Source organism: Manis pentadactyla, chromosome 13 (assembly GCF_030020395.1).
Source record: "Manis pentadactyla isolate mManPen7 chromosome 13, mManPen7.hap1, whole genome shotgun sequence".
In the NCBI taxonomy this organism is placed as follows: Eukaryota; Metazoa; Chordata; class Mammalia; order Pholidota; family Manidae; genus Manis; species Manis pentadactyla.
Genome location: NC_080031.1, coordinates 19,046,839 through 19,066,431, shown reverse-complemented (window position 1 = coordinate 19,066,431; position 19,593 = coordinate 19,046,839). Strand labels below are relative to the sequence as shown.

The 19,593-nt window shown below is 39.9% G+C and overlaps 1 protein-coding gene across 3 annotated transcripts in view; it reads left to right on the top strand.

The window, feature by feature from the left end:
- NCAPD3 (non-SMC condensin II complex subunit D3) overlaps positions 1 to 19,593 on the top strand; it is an 87,975-nt gene that overhangs the window by 12,563 nt on the left and 55,819 nt on the right. For all 3 annotated transcript variants that reach the window (XM_036930046.2, XM_036930045.2, XM_036930047.2), the window contains 5 exons: positions 15,464 to 15,648; positions 16,322 to 16,489; positions 16,595 to 16,656; positions 17,455 to 17,542; positions 19,231 to 19,364. In XM_036930046.2, the coding sequence (XP_036785941.2) occupies positions 15,464 to 15,648; positions 16,322 to 16,489; positions 16,595 to 16,656; positions 17,455 to 17,542; positions 19,231 to 19,364 (637 nt within the window). The remainder of the gene's footprint in view (positions 1 to 15,463; positions 15,649 to 16,321; positions 16,490 to 16,594; positions 16,657 to 17,454; positions 17,543 to 19,230; positions 19,365 to 19,593) is intronic.

Below are 19,593 nucleotides of genomic sequence, written 5' to 3'. Positions count from 1 at the left end.
TATATTCTGGACGTCAAGCCTTTATCGGATGTGTCATTTTCAAATATATTCTCCCATACTGTAGGGATCCTTTTTGTTCTATTGATGGTGTCTTTTGCTGTACAGAAGCTTTTCAGCTTAATATAGTCCCACTTACTCATTTTTGCTGTTGTTTTCCTTGCCCGGGGAGATATGTTCAAGAAGAGGTCACTCATGTTTATGTCTAAGAGGTTTTTGCCTATGTTTTCTTCCAAGAGTTTAATGGTTTCATGGCTTACATTCAGGTCTTTGATCCATTTTGAGTTTACTTTTGTATATGGGGTTAGACAATGGTCCAGTTTCATTCTCCTACATGTAGCTGTCCAGTTTTGCCAGCACCACCTGTTGAAGAGACTGTCATTTCGCCATTGTATGTCCATGGCTCCTTTATCAAATATTAATTGACCATATATGTCTGGGTTCATGTCTGGATTCTCTAGTCTGTTCCATTGGTCTGTGGCTCTGCTCTTGTGCCAGTACCAAATTGTCTTGATTACTATGGCTTTATAGTAGAGCTTGAAGTTGGGGAGTGAGATCCCCCCTACATTATTCTTCTTTCTCAGGATTGCTTTGGCTATTCGGGGTCTTTGGTGTTTCCATATGAATTTTTGAATTATTTGTTCCAGTTCATTGAAGAATGTTGCTGGTAGTTTCATAGGGATTGCATCAAATCTGTATATTGCTTTGGGCAGGATGGCCATTTTAACGATATTAATTCTTCCTAGCCACGAGCATGGGATGAGTTTCCATCTGTTAGTGTCCCCTTTAATTTCTCTTAAGAGTGACTTGTAGTTTTCAGAGTATAAGTCTTTCACTTCTTTGGTTAGGTTTATTCCTAGGTATTTTATTTTTTTTGATGCAATTGTGAATGGAGTTGTTTTCCTGATTTCTCTCTCTGTTGGTTCATTGTTAGTATATAGGAAAGCCACAGATTTCTGTGTGTTGATTTTGTATCCTGCAACTTTGCTGTATTCCGATATCAGTTCTAGTAGTTTTGGGGTGGAGTCTTTGGGTTTTTTATGTACAGTATCATGTCATCTGCAAATAGTGACAGTTTAACTTCTTCTTTACCAATCTGGATTCCTTGTATTTCTTTATTTTGTCTGATTGCCATGGCTAGGACCTCCAGTACTATGTTAAATAACAGTGGAGAGAGTGGGCATCCCTGTCTAGTTCCCGATCTCAGAGGAAATGCTTTCAGCTTCTCGCTGTTCAATATAATGTTGGCTGTGGGTTTATGATATATGGCCTTTATTATGTTGAGGTACTTGCCCTCTATTCCCATTTTGCTGAGAGTTTTTAACATGAATGGATGTTGAACTTTGTCAAATGCTTTTTCAGCATCTATGGAGATGATCATGTGGTTTTTGTCTTTCTTTTTGTTGATGTGGTGGATGATGTTGATGGACTTTCGAATGTTGTACCATCCTTGCATCCCTGGAATGAATCCCACTTGGTCATGGTGTATGATCCTTTTTTTTTTTTTTTTTTTTTTAATAATTATTTTTTATTGAAGGGTAGTTGACACACAGTATTACATTACATGAGTTTCAAGTGTACAACACAGTGGTAGAACATTTATATACATAATTCTAGGTTCCAGCTATCACCCTACCAGGCTGTTACAATATCTTGACTATATTCCTTATGCTATACCTTACATCCCGGTTACTAATTTATTTTACCATTGGAAGTCTGTCCTTTTTTTTTTTTTTTTTGTGAGGGCATCTCTCATATTTATTGATCAAATGGTTGTTAACGACAATAAAATTCTGTATAGGGGAGTCAATGCTCAATGCACAATCATTATTCCACCCCAAGCCTAATTTTTGTCAGTCTCCAATCTTCTGAGGCATAACAAACAAGTTCTTACATGTAGAACAAATTCTTACATAATGAATAAGTTACATAGTGAACAGTACAAGGGCAGTCATCACAGAAACTTTCAGTTTTGCTCATGCATTATGAACTCTAAACAGTCAGTTCAAATATGAATACTCATTTGGTTTTTATACTTGATTTATATGTGGATACCACATTTCTCTCTTTATTATTATTATTTTTAATAAAATGCTGAAGTGGTAGGTAGATACAAGATAAAGGTAGAAAACATAGTTTAGTGTTGTAAGAGAGCACATGTAGATGATCAGGTGTGTGCCTGTAGACTATGTGTTAATCCAAGCTAGACAAGGGCAATAAAACATCCACGTATGCAGAAGATTTCTCTCAGAACGGGGGGGTGAGGTTCTAAGCCTCACCTCTGTTGATCCCCAATTTCTCACCTGATGGCCCCCCTGCGACTGTGCCTGTCTTAGGTTGTTCCTCCCTTGAGGAATCTTACCCGTCTCTGGCTAACCAGTCATCTTCCGGGGCCATACAGGGAAATGTGAAGTTGGTAAGTGAGAGAGAAGCCTTATTGTTTGAAAAAGTTAGCTTTTTACTTCTTTGCATATTTATGCCCTGTGGCTTCTATGCCCAGCATTTGTCTTGAGGTATCTTTACCACTTGGAAGAATTATGATACTCGGTAAATTTGATATGAGGCACGAATTCTATTTAAGGGTTGTAATTAGGAAGGAAGAAGAAAAGCTATAGAAGTAGCAGGCGGAAGAAAACATGGGAAGATTGATTATTTCTTTGATATATCTTCTCGTAGAGTAACTTCAGCATGTATAGGTTTTAAGCTACTACTTAAATTGCACACACACATTAACATAATAGGAGTATAGTTACATAACCAAAGCATATCTGTAATTACCAGCCATCTGCAGTGAAACCAAGAAAACCAGTTAGGCACCTTAGGCATTTGTGAAAACTTATCTATGATATGGTGGATATTGTCCAACTGAACTTGAACAGTCTGAGAGAAATCAGACAAATTAAAACAACCCATTCCTGGGGACTGTTCACATGCCATATGTTCTTTTAACAATAAATAGTTTGTAGTTGTAAGACTTTGGAGCGCTACAATTTGCACTTCTCCAAATTCTTGGTTGAGTTCCAACAGTATAGATCCAGTCCAATTTTGTTGTTTTACTGTATGCACAGGCCAGCTTAGATATCTCCTTCCTCATTCCCATGGCAGGTCCAGGAACTGGTGGGATGAGTGCATCTACAGCTGTAGCAGTGCGTGGATCTTTGTTGGGGTTTTTTGATGATCATCTTCTGGCATGAGTCTTCCAGAGGGTGCAGATGTTGGAAGTTCTTTTTCATATCGTATCTTAGTTCATTTTCGGGGTAGCCCAATTAGGCTTTGATCCTCTGTATAAACACAAACAGACCCTTTGCCTACACTTTTATATGCCCTTTATACCCTTGTGTAGAACTCGTTGGAGGTTACCACACAGGAACTGCCCTTTTTTTTTTTTTTTTTTTTTTTGCTATCACTAATCTACACTTACGTGACGAATATTATGTTTACTAGGCTCTCCCCTATACCAGGTCTCCCCTATAAACCCCTTTACAGTCACTGTCCATCAGCATAGCAAAATGTTGTAGAATCACTACTTGCCTTCTCTGTGTTGTACAGCCCTCCGTTTTCTCCTACCCCCCCATGCATGTTAATCTTAATACCCCCCTACTTCTCCCCCCCTTATCCCTCCCTACCCACCCATCCTCCCCAGTCCCTTTCCCTTTGGTACCTGTTAGTCCATTCTTGAGTTCTGTGATTCTGCTGCTGTTTTGTTCCTTCAGTTTTTCCTTTGTTCTTATATTCCACAGATAAGTGAAATCATTTGGTATTTCTCTTTCTCCGCTTGGCTTGTTTCACTGAGCATAATACCCTCCAGCTCCATCCATGTTGCTGCAAATGATTGGATTTGCCCTTTTCTTATAGCTGAGTAGTACTCCATTGTGTATATGTACCACATCTTCTTTATCCATTCATCTATTGATGGACATTTAGGTTGCTTCCAATTCTTGGCTATTGTAAATAGTGCTGCAATAAACATAGGGGTGCATCTGTCTTTCTCAAACTTGATTGCTGCATTCTTAGGGTAAATTCCTAGGAGTGGAATTCCTGGGTCAAATGGTAAGTCTGTTTTGAGCATTTTGATGTACCTCCATACTGCTTTCCACAATGGTTGAACTAACTTACATTCCCACCAGCAGTGTAGGAGGGTTCCCCTTTCTCCACAGCCTCGCCAACACTTGTTGTTGTTTGTCTTTTGGATGGCAGCCATCCTTACTGGTGTGAGGTGATACCTCATTGTAGTTTTAATTTGCATTTCTCTGATAATTAGCGATGTGGAGCATCTTTTCATGTGTCTGTTGGCCATCTGTATTTCTTTTTTGGAGAACTGTCTGTTCAGTTCCTCTGCCCATTTTTTAATTGGGTTATTTGTTTTTTGTTTGTTGAGGCGTGAGAGCTCCTTATATATTCTGGACGTCAAGCCTTTATCGGATGTGTCATTTTCAAATATATTCTCCCATACTGTAGGGATCCTTCTTGTTTTATTGATGGTGTCTTTTGCTGTACAGAAGCTTTTCAGCTTAATATAGTCCCACTTACTCATTTTTGCTGTTGTTTTCCTTGCCCGGGGAGATATGTTCAAGAAGAGGTCACTCATGTTTATGTCTAAGAGGTTTTTGCCTATGTTTTCTTCCAAGAGTTTAATGGTTTCATGGCTTACATTCAGGTCTTTGATCCATTTTGAGTTTACTTTTGTATATGGGGTTAGACAATGGTCCAGTTTCATTCTCCTACATGTAGCTGTCCAGTTTTGCCAGCACCACCTGTTGAAGAGACTGTCATTTCGCCATTGTATGTCCATGGCTCCTTTATCAAATATTAATTGACCATATATGTCTGGGTTAATGTCTGGATTCTCTAGTCTGTTCCATTGGTCTGTGGCTCTGCTCTTGTGCCAGTACCAAATTGTCTTGATTACTATGGCTTTATAGTAGAGCTTGAAGTTGGGGAGTGAGATCCCCCCTACTTTATTCTTCTTTCTCAGGATTGCTTTGGCTATTCGGGGTCTTTGGTGTTTCCATATGAATTTTTGAGTTATTTGTTCCAGTTCATTGAAGAATGTTGCTGGTAGTTTCATAGGGATTTCATCAAATCTGTATATTGCTTTGGGCAGGATGGCCATTTTAACGATATTAATTCTTCCTAGCCACGAGCATGGGATGAGTTTCCATCTGTTAGTGTCCCCTTTAATTTCTCTTAAGAGTGACTTGTAGTTTTCAGAGTATAAGTCTTTCACTTCTTTGGTTAGGTTTATTCCTAGGTATTTTATTTTTTTTGATGCAATTGTGAATGGAGTTGTTTTCCTGATTTCTCTCTCTGTTGGTTCATTGTTAGTATATAGGAAAGCCACAGATTTCTGTGTGTTGATTTTGTATCCTGCAACTTTGCTGTATTCCGTTATCAGTTCTAGTAGTTTTGGGGTGGGGTCTTTAGGGTTTTTTATGTACAGTATCATGTCATCTGCAAATAGTGACAGTTTAACTTCTTCTTTACCAATCTGGATTCCTTGTATTTCTTTATTTTGTCTGATTGCCGTGGCTAGGACCTCCAGTACTATGTTAAATAACAGTGGAGAGAGTGGGCATCCCTGTCTAGTTCCCGATCTCAGAGGAAATGCTTTCAGCTTCTCGCTGTTCAATATAATGTTGGCTGTGGGTTTATGATATATGGCCTTTATTATGTTGAGGTACTTGCCCTCTATTCCCATTTTGCTGAGAGTTTTTAACATGAATGGATGTTGAACTTTGTCAAATGCTTTTTCAGCATGTATGGAGATGATCATGTGGTTTTTGTCTTTCTTTTTGTTGATGTGGTGGATGATGTTGATGGACTTTCGAATGTTGTACCATCCTTGCATCCCTGGGATGAATCCCACTTGGTCATGGTGTATGATCCTTTTGATGTATTTTTGAATTCGGTTTGCTAATATTTTGTTGAGTATTTTTGCATCTACGTTCATCAGGGATATTGGTCTGTAGTTTTCTTTTTTGGTGGGGTCTTTGCCTGGTTTTGCTATTAGGGTGATGTTAGCTTCATAGAATGAGTTTGGGAGTATCCCCTCCTCCTCTATTTTTTGGAAAACTTTAAGGAGAATGGGTATTATGTCTTCCCTGTATGTCTGATAAAATTCCGAGGTAAATCCATCTGGTCCGGGGGTTTTGTTCTTTGGTAGTTTTTTGATTACCTCTTCAATTTCGTTGCTGGTAATTGGTCTGTTTAGATTTTCTGTTTCTTCCTGGGTCAATCTTGGAAGGTTATATTTTTCTAGGAAGTTGTCCATTTCTCCTAGGTTTCCCAGCTTGTTAGCATATAGGTTTTCATAGTATTCTCCAATAATTCTTTGCATTTCCGTGGGGTCCGTCGTGATTTTTCCTTTCTCGTTTCTGATACTGTTGATTTGTGTTGACTCTCTTTTCTTCTTAATAAGTCTGGCTAGAGGCTTATCTATTTTGTTTATTTTCTCGAAGAACCAGCTCTTGGTTTCATTGATTTTTGCTATTGTTTTATTCTTCTCAATTTTATTTATTTCTTCTCTGATCTTTATTATGTCCCTCCTTCTGCTGACCTTATGCCTCATCTGTTCTTCTTTTTCCAATTTCAACAATTGTGACATTAGACCATTCATTTGGGATTGCTCTTCCTTTTTTAAATATGCTTGGATTGCTATATACTTTCCCCTTAAGACTGCTTTTGCTGTGTCCCACAGAAGTTGGGGCTTAGTGTTGTTGTTGTCATTTGTTTCCATATATTGCTGGATCTCCATTTTGATTTGGTCATTGATCCATTGATTATTTAGGAGCGTGTTGTTAAGCATCCATGTGTTTGTGAGCCTCTTTGCTTTCTTTGTACAGTTTATTTCTAGTTTTATGCCTTTGTGGTCTGAAAAGTTGGTTGGTAGGATTTCAGTCTTTTGGAATTTTCTGAGGCTCTTTTTGTGGCCTAGTATGTGGTCTATTCTGGAGAATGTTCCATGTGCACTTGAGAAGAATGTATATCCCGCTGCTTTTGGATGTAGAGTTCTATAGATGTCTATTAGGTCCATCTGCTCTACTGTGTTGTTCAGTGCTTCCGTGTCCTTACTTATTTTCTGCCCAGTGGATCTATCCTTTGGGGTGAGTGGTGTGTTGAAGTCTTCTAGAATGAATGCATTGCAGTCTATATCCCCCTTTAGTTCTGTTAGTATTTGTTTCACATATGCTGGTGCTCCTGTGTTGGGTGCATATATATTTAGAATGGTTATATCCTCTTGTTTGACTGAGCCCTTTATCATTATGTAGTGTCCTTCTTTATCTCTTGTTACTTTCTTTGTTTTGAAGTCTATTTTGTCTGATATTAGTACTGCAACCCCTGCTTTCTTCTCACTGTTGTTTGCTTGAAATATGTTTTTCCATCCCTTGACTTTTAGTCTGTACATGTCTTTGGGTTTGAGGTGAGTTTCTTGTAAGCAGCATATAGATGGGTCTTGCTTTTTTATCCATTCTGTTACTCTGTGTCTTTTGATTGGTGCATTCAACCCGTTAACATTTAGGGTGACTATTGAAAGATATGTACTTATTGCCATTGCAGGCTTTAAATTCGTGGTTACCAAAGGTTCAAGGTTAGCCTCTTTAGTATCTTACTGCCTAACTTAGCTCGCTTATTGAGCTGTTATATACACTGTCTGGAGATTCTTTTCTTCTCTCCCTTCTTGTTCCTCCTCCTCGATTCTTCATATGTTGGGTGTTTTGTGCTGTGCTCTTTCTAGGAGTGCTCCCATCTAGAGCAGTCCCTGTAAGATGTTCTGTAGAGGTGGTTTGTGGAAAGCAAATTCCCTCAGCTTTTGTTTGTCTGGGAATTGTTTAATCCCACCGTCATATTTGAATGATAGTCGTGCTGGATACAGTATCCTTGGTTCAAGGCCCTTCTGTTTCATTGTATTAAATATATCATGCCATTCTCTTCTGGCCTGTAGGGTTTCTGTTGAGAAATCTGACGTTAGCCTGATGGGTTTCCCTTTATAGGTGACCTTTTTCTCTCTAGCTGCCTTTAACACTCTTTCCTTGTCCTTGATCTTTGCCATTTTAATTATTATGTGTCTTGGTGTTGCCCTTCTTGGATCCTTTCTGTTGGGGGTTCTGTGTATTTCCGTGGTCTGTTTGATTACTCCTCCCCCAGTGTGGGGAAGTTTTCAGCAATTATTTCTTCTAAGATACTTTCCATCTCTTTGCCTCTCTCTTCTTCTTCTGGGACCCCTATAATACGGATATTGCTCCTTTTAGATTGGTCACACAGTTCTCTTAATATTGTTTCATTCCTGGAGATCCTTTTGTCTCTCTCTATGTCAGCTTCTATGCGTTCCTGTTCTCTGATTTCAATTCCATCAATGGCCTCTTGCATTCTATCCATTCTGCTTATAAACCCTTCCAGAGTTTGTTTCATTTCTGCGATCTCCTTTCTGGCATCTGTGATCTCTTTCCGGACTTCATCCCATTTTTCTTGCGTATTTCTCTGCATCTCTGTCAGCATGTTTATGATTCTTATTTTGAATTCTTTGTCAGGAAGACTGGTTAGGTCTGTCTCCTTCTCTGGTGTTGTCTCTGTGATCTTTGTCGGCCTGTAGCTTTGCCTTTTCATGGTGATAGGAATAGTCTGCAGAACTGGGACGAGTGACGGCTGGAAGGACTTCCTTTCTTGTTGGTTTGTGGCCCTCCTCTCCTGGGAGAACAGCGGCCTCTAGTGGCTTGTGCTGCGCAGCTGCGCGCAGACAGGGTTTCTGCTTCCTGCCCGGCTGCTATGGAGTTAATCTCCGCTGTTGCTGTGGGCGTGGCCTGGCTCGGGCAGCTACTCCAAAATGGTGGAGTCGCGTTGGAGCAGGAGCTGCTGGGAGGCTATTTATCTCCGTAAGGGGCCTCCCTGCTCCCTGCAGCCCAGGGGTTAGGGTGCCCAGAGATCCCGGATTCCCTACCTCTGGATTAAGTGGCCCGCCCTACCCCTTTAAGACTTCCAAAAAGCACCCGCCAAAACAAAACAACGACCACAAAAAAAAACAGGAAAAAAAATTTTTTAATTAAAAAAAAAAAAGGTGGTCGTTCGTTTTTCTTTATTCTCCGGTGCCAGCCTCAGGCCTCTGCTCACCGGTCTTTCTGCCCTGTTTCCCTAATATTGGGGTCCCTGTCCCTTTAAGACTTCCAAAAAGCGCTCGCCAAAACAAAGCAGCAAAAAAGCAAAAAAAAAAAAAAATGGTCGCGCGCTTTTCTTATGTCCCCTGTCGCCCAGCCTCCAGTGCCTGCTCACTGTTCTTGCTGCCCTGTTTTCCCAGTATCGAGGGCCCTGCACTCTGGCCCGGATGGCTGGGGCTGGGTGTTCAGCAGCCCTGGGCTCCGTCTCCCTCCCGCTCTGCCTGCTCTTCTCCCGCCGGGAGCTGGGGGGAGGGGCGCTCGGCTCCCGCGGGGCCGGGGCTTGTATCTTACCCCCTTCGCGAGGCGCTGGGTTCTCTCAGGTGTGAATGTGGTCTGGATATTGTCCTGTGTCCTCTGGTCTTTATTCTAGGAAGGGTTGTCTTTGTTATATTTTCATAGATATATGTTGTTTTGGGAGGAGATTTCCGCTGCTCTACTCACGCCGCCATCTTCCGCCCCTTCCTGTGTGTTGATTTTGTATCCTGCAACTTTGCTGTATTCCGATATCAGTTCTAGTAGTTTTGGGGTGGAGTCTTTAGGGTTTTTTATGTACAGTATCATGTCATCTGCAAATAGTGACAGTTTAACTTCTTCTTTACCAATCTGGATTCCTTGTATTTCTTTGTTTTGTCTGATTGCCGTGGCTAGGACCTCCAGTACTATGTTAAATAACAGTGGGGAGAGTGGGCATCCCTGTCTAGTTCCCGATCTCAGAGGAAATGCTTTCAGCTTCTCGCTGTTCAATATAATGTTGGCTGTGGGTTTATCATAGATGGCCTTTATTATGTTGAGGTACTTGCCCTCTATTCCCATTTTGCTGAGAGTTTTTATCATGAATGGATGTTGAACTTTGTCAAATGCTTTTTCAGCATGTATGGAGATGATCATGTGGTTTTTGTCTTTCTTTTTGTTGATGTGGTGGATGATGTTGATGGACTTTCGAATGTTGTGCCATCCTTGCATCCCTGGGATGAATCCCACTTGGTCATGGTGTATGATCCTTTTGATGTATTTTTGAATTCGGTTTGCTAATATGTTGTTGAGTATTTTTGCATCTAGGTTCATCAGGGATATTGGTCTGTAGTTTTCTTTTTTGGTGGGGTCTTTGCCTGGTTTTGCTATTAGGGTGATGTTAGCTTCATAGAATGAGTTTGGGAGTATCCCCTCCTCCTCTATTTTTTGGAAAACTTTAAGGAGAATGGGTATTATGTCTTCCCTGTATGTCTGATAAAATTCCGAGGTAAATCCATCTGGTCCGGGGGTTTTGTTCTTTGGTAGTTTTTTGATTACCTCTTCAATTTCGTTGCTGGTAATTGGTCTGTTTAGATTTTCTGTTTCTTCCTGGGTCAATCTTGGAAGGTTGCATTTTTCTAGGAAGTTGTCCATTTCTCCTAGGTTTCCCAGCTTGTTAGCATATAGGTTTTCATAGTATTCTCCAATAATTCTTTGCATTTCCGTGGGGTCCGTCGTGATTTTTCCTTTCTCGTTTCTGATACTGTTGATTTGTGTTGACTCTCTTTTCTTCTTAATAAGTCTGGCTAGAGGCTTATCTATTTTGTTTATTTTCTCGAAGAACCAGCTCTTGGTTTCATTGATTTTTGCTATTGTTTTATTCTTCTCAATTTTATTTATTTCTTCTCTGATCTTTATTATGTCCCTCCTTCTGCTGACCTTATGCCTCATCTGTTCTTCTTTTTCCAATTTCGATAATTGTGACATTAGACCATTCATTTGGGATTGCTCTTCCTTTTTTAAATATGCTTGGATTGCTATATACTTTCCTCTTAAGACTGCTTTTGCTGTGTCCCACAGAAGTTGGGGCTTAGTGTTGTTGTCGTCATTTGTTTCCATGTATTGCTGGATCTCCATTTTGATTTGGTCATTGATCCATTGATTATTTAGGAGCGTGTTGTTAAACCTCCATGTGTTTGTGAGCCTCTTTGCTTTCTTTGTACAGTTTATTTCTAGTTTTATGCCTTTGTGGTCTGAAAAGTTGGTTGGTAGGATTTCAATCTTCTGGAATTTACTGAGGCTCTTTTTTGTGGCCTAGTATGTGGTCTGTTCTGGAGAATGTTCCATGTGCACTTGAGAAGAATGTATATCCTGTTGCTTTTGGATGTAGAGTTCTGTAGATGTCTATTAGGTCCATCTGCTCTACTGTGTTGTTCAGTGCTTCCGTGTCCTTACTTATTTTCTGCCAGGTGGATCTATCCTTTGGGGTGTGTGGTGTGTTGAAGTCTCCTGGAATGAATGCATTGCAGTCTATATCCCCCTTTAGTTCTGTTAGTATTTGTTTCACATATGCTGGTGCTCCTGTGTTGGGTGCATATATATTTAGAATGGTTATATCCTCTTGTTGGACTGAGCCCTTTATCATTATGTAGTGTCCTTCTTTATCTCTTGTTACTTTCTTTGTTTTGAAGTCTATTTTGTCTGATATTAGTACTGCAACCCCTGCTTTCTTCTCACTGTTGTTTGCCTGAAATATGTTTTTCCATCCCTTGACTTTTAGTCTGTACATGTCTTTGGGTTTGAGGTGAGTTTCTTGTAAGCAGCATATAGATGGGTCTTGCTTTTTTATCCATTCTGTTACTCTGTGTCTTTTGATTGGTGCATTCAACCCATTAACATTTAGGGTGACTATTGAAAGATATGTACTTATTGCCATTGCAGTCTTTAAATTCGTGGTTACCAAGGGTTCAAGGTTAACCTCTTTAGTATCTCACTGCCTAACTTAGCTCGCTTATTGATCTGTTATATACACTGTCTGGAGATTCTTTTCTTCTCTCCCTTCTTGTTCCTCCTCCTCGATTCTTCATATGTTGGGTGTTTTGTGCTATGCTCTTTCTAGGAGTGCTCCCATCTAGAGCAGTCCCTGTAAGATGTTCTGTAGAGGTGGTTTGTGGAAAGCAAATTCCCTCAGCTTTTGTTTGTCTGGGAATTGTTTAATCCCACCGTCATATTTGAATGATAGTCGTGCTGGATACAGTATCCTTGGTACAAGGCCCTTCTGTTTCATTGTATTAAATATATCATGCCATTCTCTTCTGGCCTGTAGGGTTTCTGTTGAGAAATCTGATATTAGCCTGATGGGTTTTCCTTTATAGGTGACCTTTTTCTCTCTAGCTGCCTTTAAAACTCTTTCTTTGTCCTTGATCTTTGCCATTTTAATTATTATGTGTCTTGTTATTGTCCTTCTTGGATCCTTTCTGTTGGGGTTTCTGTGTATTTCCGTGGTCTGTTTGATTATTTCCTCCCCCAGTTTGGGGAAGTTTTCAGCAATTATTTCTTCTAAGATACTTTCCATCTCTTTTCCTCTCTCTTCTTCTTCTGGGACCCCTATAATACGGATATTGTTCCTTTTGGATTGGTCACACAGTTCTCTTAATATTGTTTCATTCCTGGAGATCCTTTTGTCTCTCTCTATGTCAGCTTCTATGCGTTCCTGTTCTCTGATTTCAATTCCATCAATGGCTTCTTGCATCCTATCCATTCTGCTTATAAACCCTTCCAGAGTTTGTTTCATTTCTGTGATCTCCTTTCTGGCATCTGTGATCTCCTTCCGGACTTCATCCCATTTCTCTTGCGTATTTCTCTGCCTCTCTGTCAGCATGTTTATGATTCTTATTTTGAATTCTTTTTCAGGAAGACTGGTTAGGTCTGTCTCCTTCTCTGGTGTTGTCACTGTGATCTTTGTCTGCCTGTAGTTTTGCCTTTTAATGGTGATAGGAATAGTTTGCAGAGCTGGGACGAGTGACGGCTGGAAGAACCTCCTTTCTTGTTGGTTTGTGGCCCTCCTCTCCTGGGAGAACAGTGACCTCTAGTGGCTTGTGCTGGGCAGCTGTGTGCAGACAGGGCTTCTGCTTCCTGCCCGGCTGCTATGGAGTTAATCTCCACTGTTGCTGTGGGCGTGGCCTGGCTCAGGCAGCTACTCCAAAGTGGTGGAGTTGTGTTGGAGCAGGAGTGGCTGGGAGGCTATTTATCTCCGTAAGGGGCCTCCCTGCTCCCTGCAGCCCAGGGGTTATGGTGCTCACAGATCTCCGGATTCCCTACCTCTGGATTAAGTGTCCCACCCTGCCCCTTTAAGACTTCCAAAAAGCACCCGCCAAATCAAAACAACGACCACCAAAAAAAAAAAAAGTTTTTTAAATTAAAAAAAAAAAATGGGCGCTTGCTTTTCTGGTGACCTCCTGCGCCAGGCCACCAGTGCCCACTCACTGTTCTTGCTTCCCTGTTTCCCTAGCATCCAGGGCCCCCTGGGCACATACTGTGTCTGCATGCTGGCCTGGATGGCTGGGGCTGGGTGTTTGGCGGTCCTGGGCTCCGTCTCCCTCCCGCTCTGCCTGCTCTTCTCCCGCCGGGAGCTGGGGGGAGGGGCGCTCGGCTCCCGTGGGGCCGGGGCTTGTATCTTACCCCCTTCGCGAGGCGCTGGGTTCTCTCAGGTGCGGATGTGGTCTGGATGTTGTCCTGTGTCCTCTGGTCTTTATTCTAGGAAGGGTTGTCTTTGTTATATTTTCATAGATATATGTGGTTTTGGGAGGAGATTTCCGCTGCTCTACTCATGCCGCCATCTTCCGCCCGTCTCTGGCTTTTCTTCTGGTGCAGTTCTGTTGACCATGAGGTTCTTGGATTTTGATTGTATGAAAATATTTTTATTTCACCTTCAAGAATGTTTTGCTGAATGTAGAATTCTAGGTTGGCAGATTTTTTTTCTTTCAGTAATTTTAAAGTGTTATTCTCTTGACTTCTGGTTTATACTGTTTCTGATGAGAAGTCTATATAATATTTTTCCTTGGTCCTTACATGTTTTATGTCCCTTTTTATTTATTTGTTTGACTGCTTTGAAGATTTTTTGTTACTTTGTTTCAACAATTTGATTAGGTTGTGTTCTGGTGATTTCCTTTGTGTTCATCATGGCTTGACTCATTGAACTCCTTTCCTCTGTGGTTTTATAGTTTTTAACAAATTTGGACATTTTTCAGTTATATTTCTTCAAATATTTTCTTCCTTTTTTCCAGGACTCCAATTTCTCGTGTATTAGACTGCTGGATATTCTCTCACAAGTCACCGAGTCTTTATTAATTTTTTTTTCTGTGCTTCTGCTGTTTCTTCAAGTTCGTTTACATTTGTTTCTGTGTTGTCTAACCCACTATCAAGCCAATCTATTGAATTTTTTTTTCAGATCAAGTAGTTCCATTTGGTTTTTTTAAAAGTGTTTTTCACTTCTCTCTGTTTGCTACTGTTTTAATTCTAGAGCCTATTTGTAATGTCTGCCCTAAGGTGCTTGTCTGTTAGCTCCATTATCTCTGTCATTTCTTGGGCTGTTCTGTTGACTGACAGTTCTTTTCATCATTAGCCACATTCTTCCACTTCTTTGTGTGCCCAGCACTATTATGTTGGATGGTGGATATTTTGAATGTTAGGTCATTGAGTGTTCTGATTTTGTTATTTTCCTCTAAATAATTTAAGTGTGTTTTGATAGGCAGCTATTGGTGGATGACCTTGATCCTTTTGAGGCTTGTTTTAAAGTTTTGTTGGACAGGTATAAGGTAGCCTTTGCACTAGAGCTAGTAATATTAGTCTTACTAATAAGAAGTTTCTTTCCAAGGTCTCTTCTGAATGCTCCAAGTGTTTAACAAGCTCTCTCCTTGCTGGCTGACCAGAACTCAAATATGTCTCAGCCCTGTGTTAATTCTGAAAAGTATTCATCTTCTAGCTCCTTGGAAATTGTTCTTTGCCTACCTTCATGGAGTTTTACACCATGCGTATATGGCTTATATTCATCCCTATGCAGATTTCTGGAGCTCTTCTAGGTAGCTTCCTCATCTCCAGCAATCTACTCCATTAATTCCAGCAGTTGTCCGTGCTTTTTCCTGGTTGATTTCTGTACTCTGAGTCTAGGAAGACCATCAAAATGTGCTTGAGTTCCCCATTTTTTGCTGTCCAGAAATTGCCTTAAAACACAAAACTGGGGCAATTTTACGGTTTACCCCACTTGTTCAGCTGTTCTCAGGGATTGCATTTCTGCGCTGCCTGTTGCTTGTTTTTGTCTGGATTTATAGTTGTTTATGGCAGGGAGGCATGCATTAAACCTGTTAATTTCCTCATAGCCTGATACAGAAATCTTGTTACCTATTTCTGATCAGCACTATTGCTCACCTTCTAAGGCTGAAGTTGAACGGTACTTTTGGCTAATGGTTCATTGTTACTAAAAGTTAATGAAAAGCCTGTTTTTGCATTTTATTTTTCATCTGTTGTTACAGATATATTCAAGACAATTAAATCTTACCTGCTTGCTCTTTATTTTCTATGAATAGGCAGTGTAGCCAATCAAATATTCCATCCAGTGATGTTTGACAAATGTATACAGATTCTAAAGAAGAGCTGGCCTCAGAAATCTAACTTGAATCGGAAAAGAAAGAAAGAACATCCTAAAAACCATCAGGCTAAGGCAAGAGGTAATAGAAAAAGAGGAAAGCCACCCCGGAAAGAGGATATTGAGGTAAGAAGTAAGTGGAATAATGTAACATTTCTGTACCAACACATGATTTTAATTTGAGAATTAACTTTAAATTAAAATGTGGTTTTAAGCAGCATGATTGTAATCAAAAGGTCCTAAAGTATCATCAGCTATCCAGTATGACTTTAAGTTGCCTCTTGGGTATGACTTTAAGTTGCCTCTTGGGCTTTAAACTGAGAGTACATTTCTACCTTGTCATTTTTTCACCCTCTTCATCATCTCTCCCCAGCCTTACATGTACTCAGCAACATGCTAACAGGTATATTTTTCACATTGTCTCACTGTCATTAGAGAGGGTGGTTGAAATATCCTCAGGACTCAAGTCCATAAAAGTGTAATGACATAACATGAATTGCAGATTCTTGCATGACAGAGTAGGATGGTAGAGGTCCTTTGAAGTGAGAACTTCTAGGAAACATTAAGAATTCTCACTGACACAAAAATATAGAGCTAGAAGCCACTGTAGCAGTCACCTAGCCCAGTGACTTGCCATTCTGGCCAAGGAGACCTAGAGCAGTCTAGGGACCCAGTCAGAGTTCTGTCACCACAGCAACCATCTGGCGTTTAACTGGACTTGATTTGAATAAATTGAAAACCATGGGAAAAACTGTTAGGCATGATTAGGTAGTCACCTATACATTTCTTCCTAATCTAGATGGATGAAATTATAGAAGAACAAGAAATTGAAGAGAGTTTTTCTTTTTCTGCCCGGGATCTTTGTCAAATTAGAGATGCCATCTTTCACCTTTTGAAGAATTTTTTAAGGCTTCTGCCTAAGTTTTCTCTGAAAGAAAAACCACAGTGTGTACAAAATTGTATAGAAGTAAGTGAAAACTACAGAAACCTTGGTGCAACCTCAAAGGGCATAGACAATGGCTAATACTTAATGAACAGGAAAACTCAGGCCTTTTCTTGATGTCTGTTCCAGGTCTTTGTTGCATTAACTAATTTGGAACCAGTTCTTCATAATTTTCATGTTACACAAACCAGGTGAGCCATTAAGTCATTCAATACTAAAATTTATATACAGTATAATAAATTTTGCTCCAGCAGAAGTATAAGTGCTATTTTATCCCAATTTGCACACGGGTAGAATATATTCTTTTAAATATGGCTTATAATAAAAAATAGAAGCAACCTAAGTGTCCATCAGTAGATGAATGGATAAAGAAGATGTGGTACATATACAGAGTGGAATATTATTCAGCCATAAGGATAAAACAAATCCTACCGTTTGCAACAACATGGATCAAGCTACAGGGTATTATACTCAGTGAAATAAATAAGCCAGGCGGAGAACGACAAGTACCAAATGATTTCACTTATCTGTGGAGTATAACAACACAGAAAAAACTGAAGGAACAAAATAGCAGCAGAGTCACAGAACCCAAGAATGGACTAACGGTTACCAAAGGGAAAGGGACTGCGGAGGGTGGGTGGGAAGGGAGGGATAAGGGGATAAAGGGTATTATAACTAGCACACATAATATGGGAGGGCACAGGGAAGGAAGTATAGCACAGAGAAGACAAATAGTGACTCTGTAGCATCTTACTAGACTGATGGATAGTGACTGTAATGGGGTATGTGGTGGGGACTTGATAATAGGGGGGAATGTAGTAACCACAATGTTGCTTATGTGAAACCTGAGCATAAGATTGTATATCAGTGATACATACATACATACATACATACATACATACATACATAATAAAAAAAAGGTGGCTTATAAGACTAGTAAATAGTCCAAATTGGTATCTATTAACTCATCTTTTGCTTTTTTTCTTCAGAAACCTTAATCAAGCAAAATACATACCAGAACTGGCCTATCATGGATTGTATTTGCTATGTTCCCCAATTCATGGAGAAGGAGATAAGGTAAAAGAGACAGGAACTAACTTAGTTACTAATTAAATCAAAAGTATGAGAATCATATAATGGAAAGACACTAGAAGCATTTAATGTAGTGCCATTTTAATTTTGTAGGTCATTTTCATGACCTATGTCATTTGAATAATAAAAAGCATCACTATTTCTATTTACTGCCTAGTCTCCATAAGCAAACCTCTATCCAAGTATTTGATGGCCAAACAAATTATTGTTAGGTTTCATATATAAAAAATAGTTCCAGTGTTAATTAGGTAAGAAGAACAGATAAGCTACTGAACAGAGTGTTAATTTTATAGAAATAATCACCAAATTGTTCTAAAAAAGTTAGACAGAATCGTCAAGTTTTCCTGGGTTATTCATGTGTGCGTTGGTATTTGTATTAGTGTTTGTATTACTTTAATTGATAAGTCTATGGCAACTTTATTGGTTGTCATCCTGGTTAATACTCATATGTGGATTTTGCCCCCCAAGTGACCTTAACAGTATATGTACTATAACCATTGGAGTCAGGGCTCTTCAAGCATTATGATGTTCTAAACCCAGATATTAATAAAACAAGATTTTGTAACCAGCAGGAAAGGTCATGTGGCTTTTGGTGGCTGTAACACACTTAATTTAGAGGGGCAGCTGCATGGTGGTTGAGGTTTAGGACTCTGCGCAGTGTGTTCAAATTCTGATTCCACCACTTCCTAGCTGTGTATCCTGTGTGGGTATTCAGTCTTTCCAAAGCCTCAGTTTTCTCACCTGGATAGGAAAGATAGAAGGCTTACCTTCCTCAGGGATTTGTCAGGAGGATTAAATGAAAGAGTACCTCTTGTTTAGAAAACATACCATATTTTATAATGTATAACATCATTATCATTTCTGTGTGCTTGAAATATGGGTGTGATAGAATTCACAATGGTGTGTTTAACTTCCATGTCCTCTTCCATTCTTAAAGATAAGATGGATGGAAACTCATCCTTGTAGATCCACAGTGTCTCTGAAGAAGTAGTATTTTTTAATTGTGAGAGTGTTCACTTGATACACACTTTGGTTTTTAGCCAGACCTTTAATTTCTTGATTTTGGAAAACTCACCTTTGGAGTCTCCTTTATTATGTATAAAGTGGAATAATAATAGTAATAATAAGATGTATGTAATACAAAAGCCTTCCTTACCTCATGGAGTTTTTGTGAGGTTTAAGATTAAAAGTAGTAAAATCTAGTAATACATATGAACATGCTTAATGCAATACCTGCCACATATTTGGTTCTCAGCAAATTGCATGAGATGATATACTGGAAGGTGCTTTGTAAGCTTCAGGTAAAATACAAGTGTAAAGTTTCATTCTTCTGGCCCTATACGGGAGTATCAGTAGCATTCTTTGTCAATGTATAAGTGACGGTTAATTCTCTATTTGCCCTATTTCAGGGCTGCAGAATGAGAGGCAAGGAGAGAAGCTAGGTGGTAGTCCTGCTCTGATCTGTAAGCAGAGCTTCTACTCTGGCTGCATTGTGCATCTATTGAATACCCGGTAATTGTGCAACAAAGGCATCCCTAGTGTTCAGCCTAAAACACATCAACCCCAACTTACCTTCAGTCGGCCCAGAAAGCGTCACTGTGATCTGTACTGCTGTCTTCAAGGCCCTTGGATTCTCTGTCATACCTTAAGCTGGATTTTCTTTTCTCTTCTAGGTTATCAGTTATGTTTTCCATCAATTGCTGAATGTAATATTAATGTTAGAAGTAGGGGAAGGAGCCCATCGTGCCCCACTTACTATTACTTCACCAGTCATCAACAGTAGAAACCATGCGGTCCAGTTTATCAGGTGAAGCACACATAGCTCTTGATCACTCTCTCCCTTAAGTATTTGGGCCCTGCACTGACCAAGATTTCTGACACCTATGAAAACTAACAGCTTCTGGCCTGTTTGTGGTTTTGGGGAGGGGGTCAAAGTAAAGCACTTTAGAGTTCATCTGGTTCCAGTGGTGGGGCCTCTGCATTGGGGCATTATTGGAGGGATAAGGAATCTTACCACAAACCAGCCTATGAGGTCG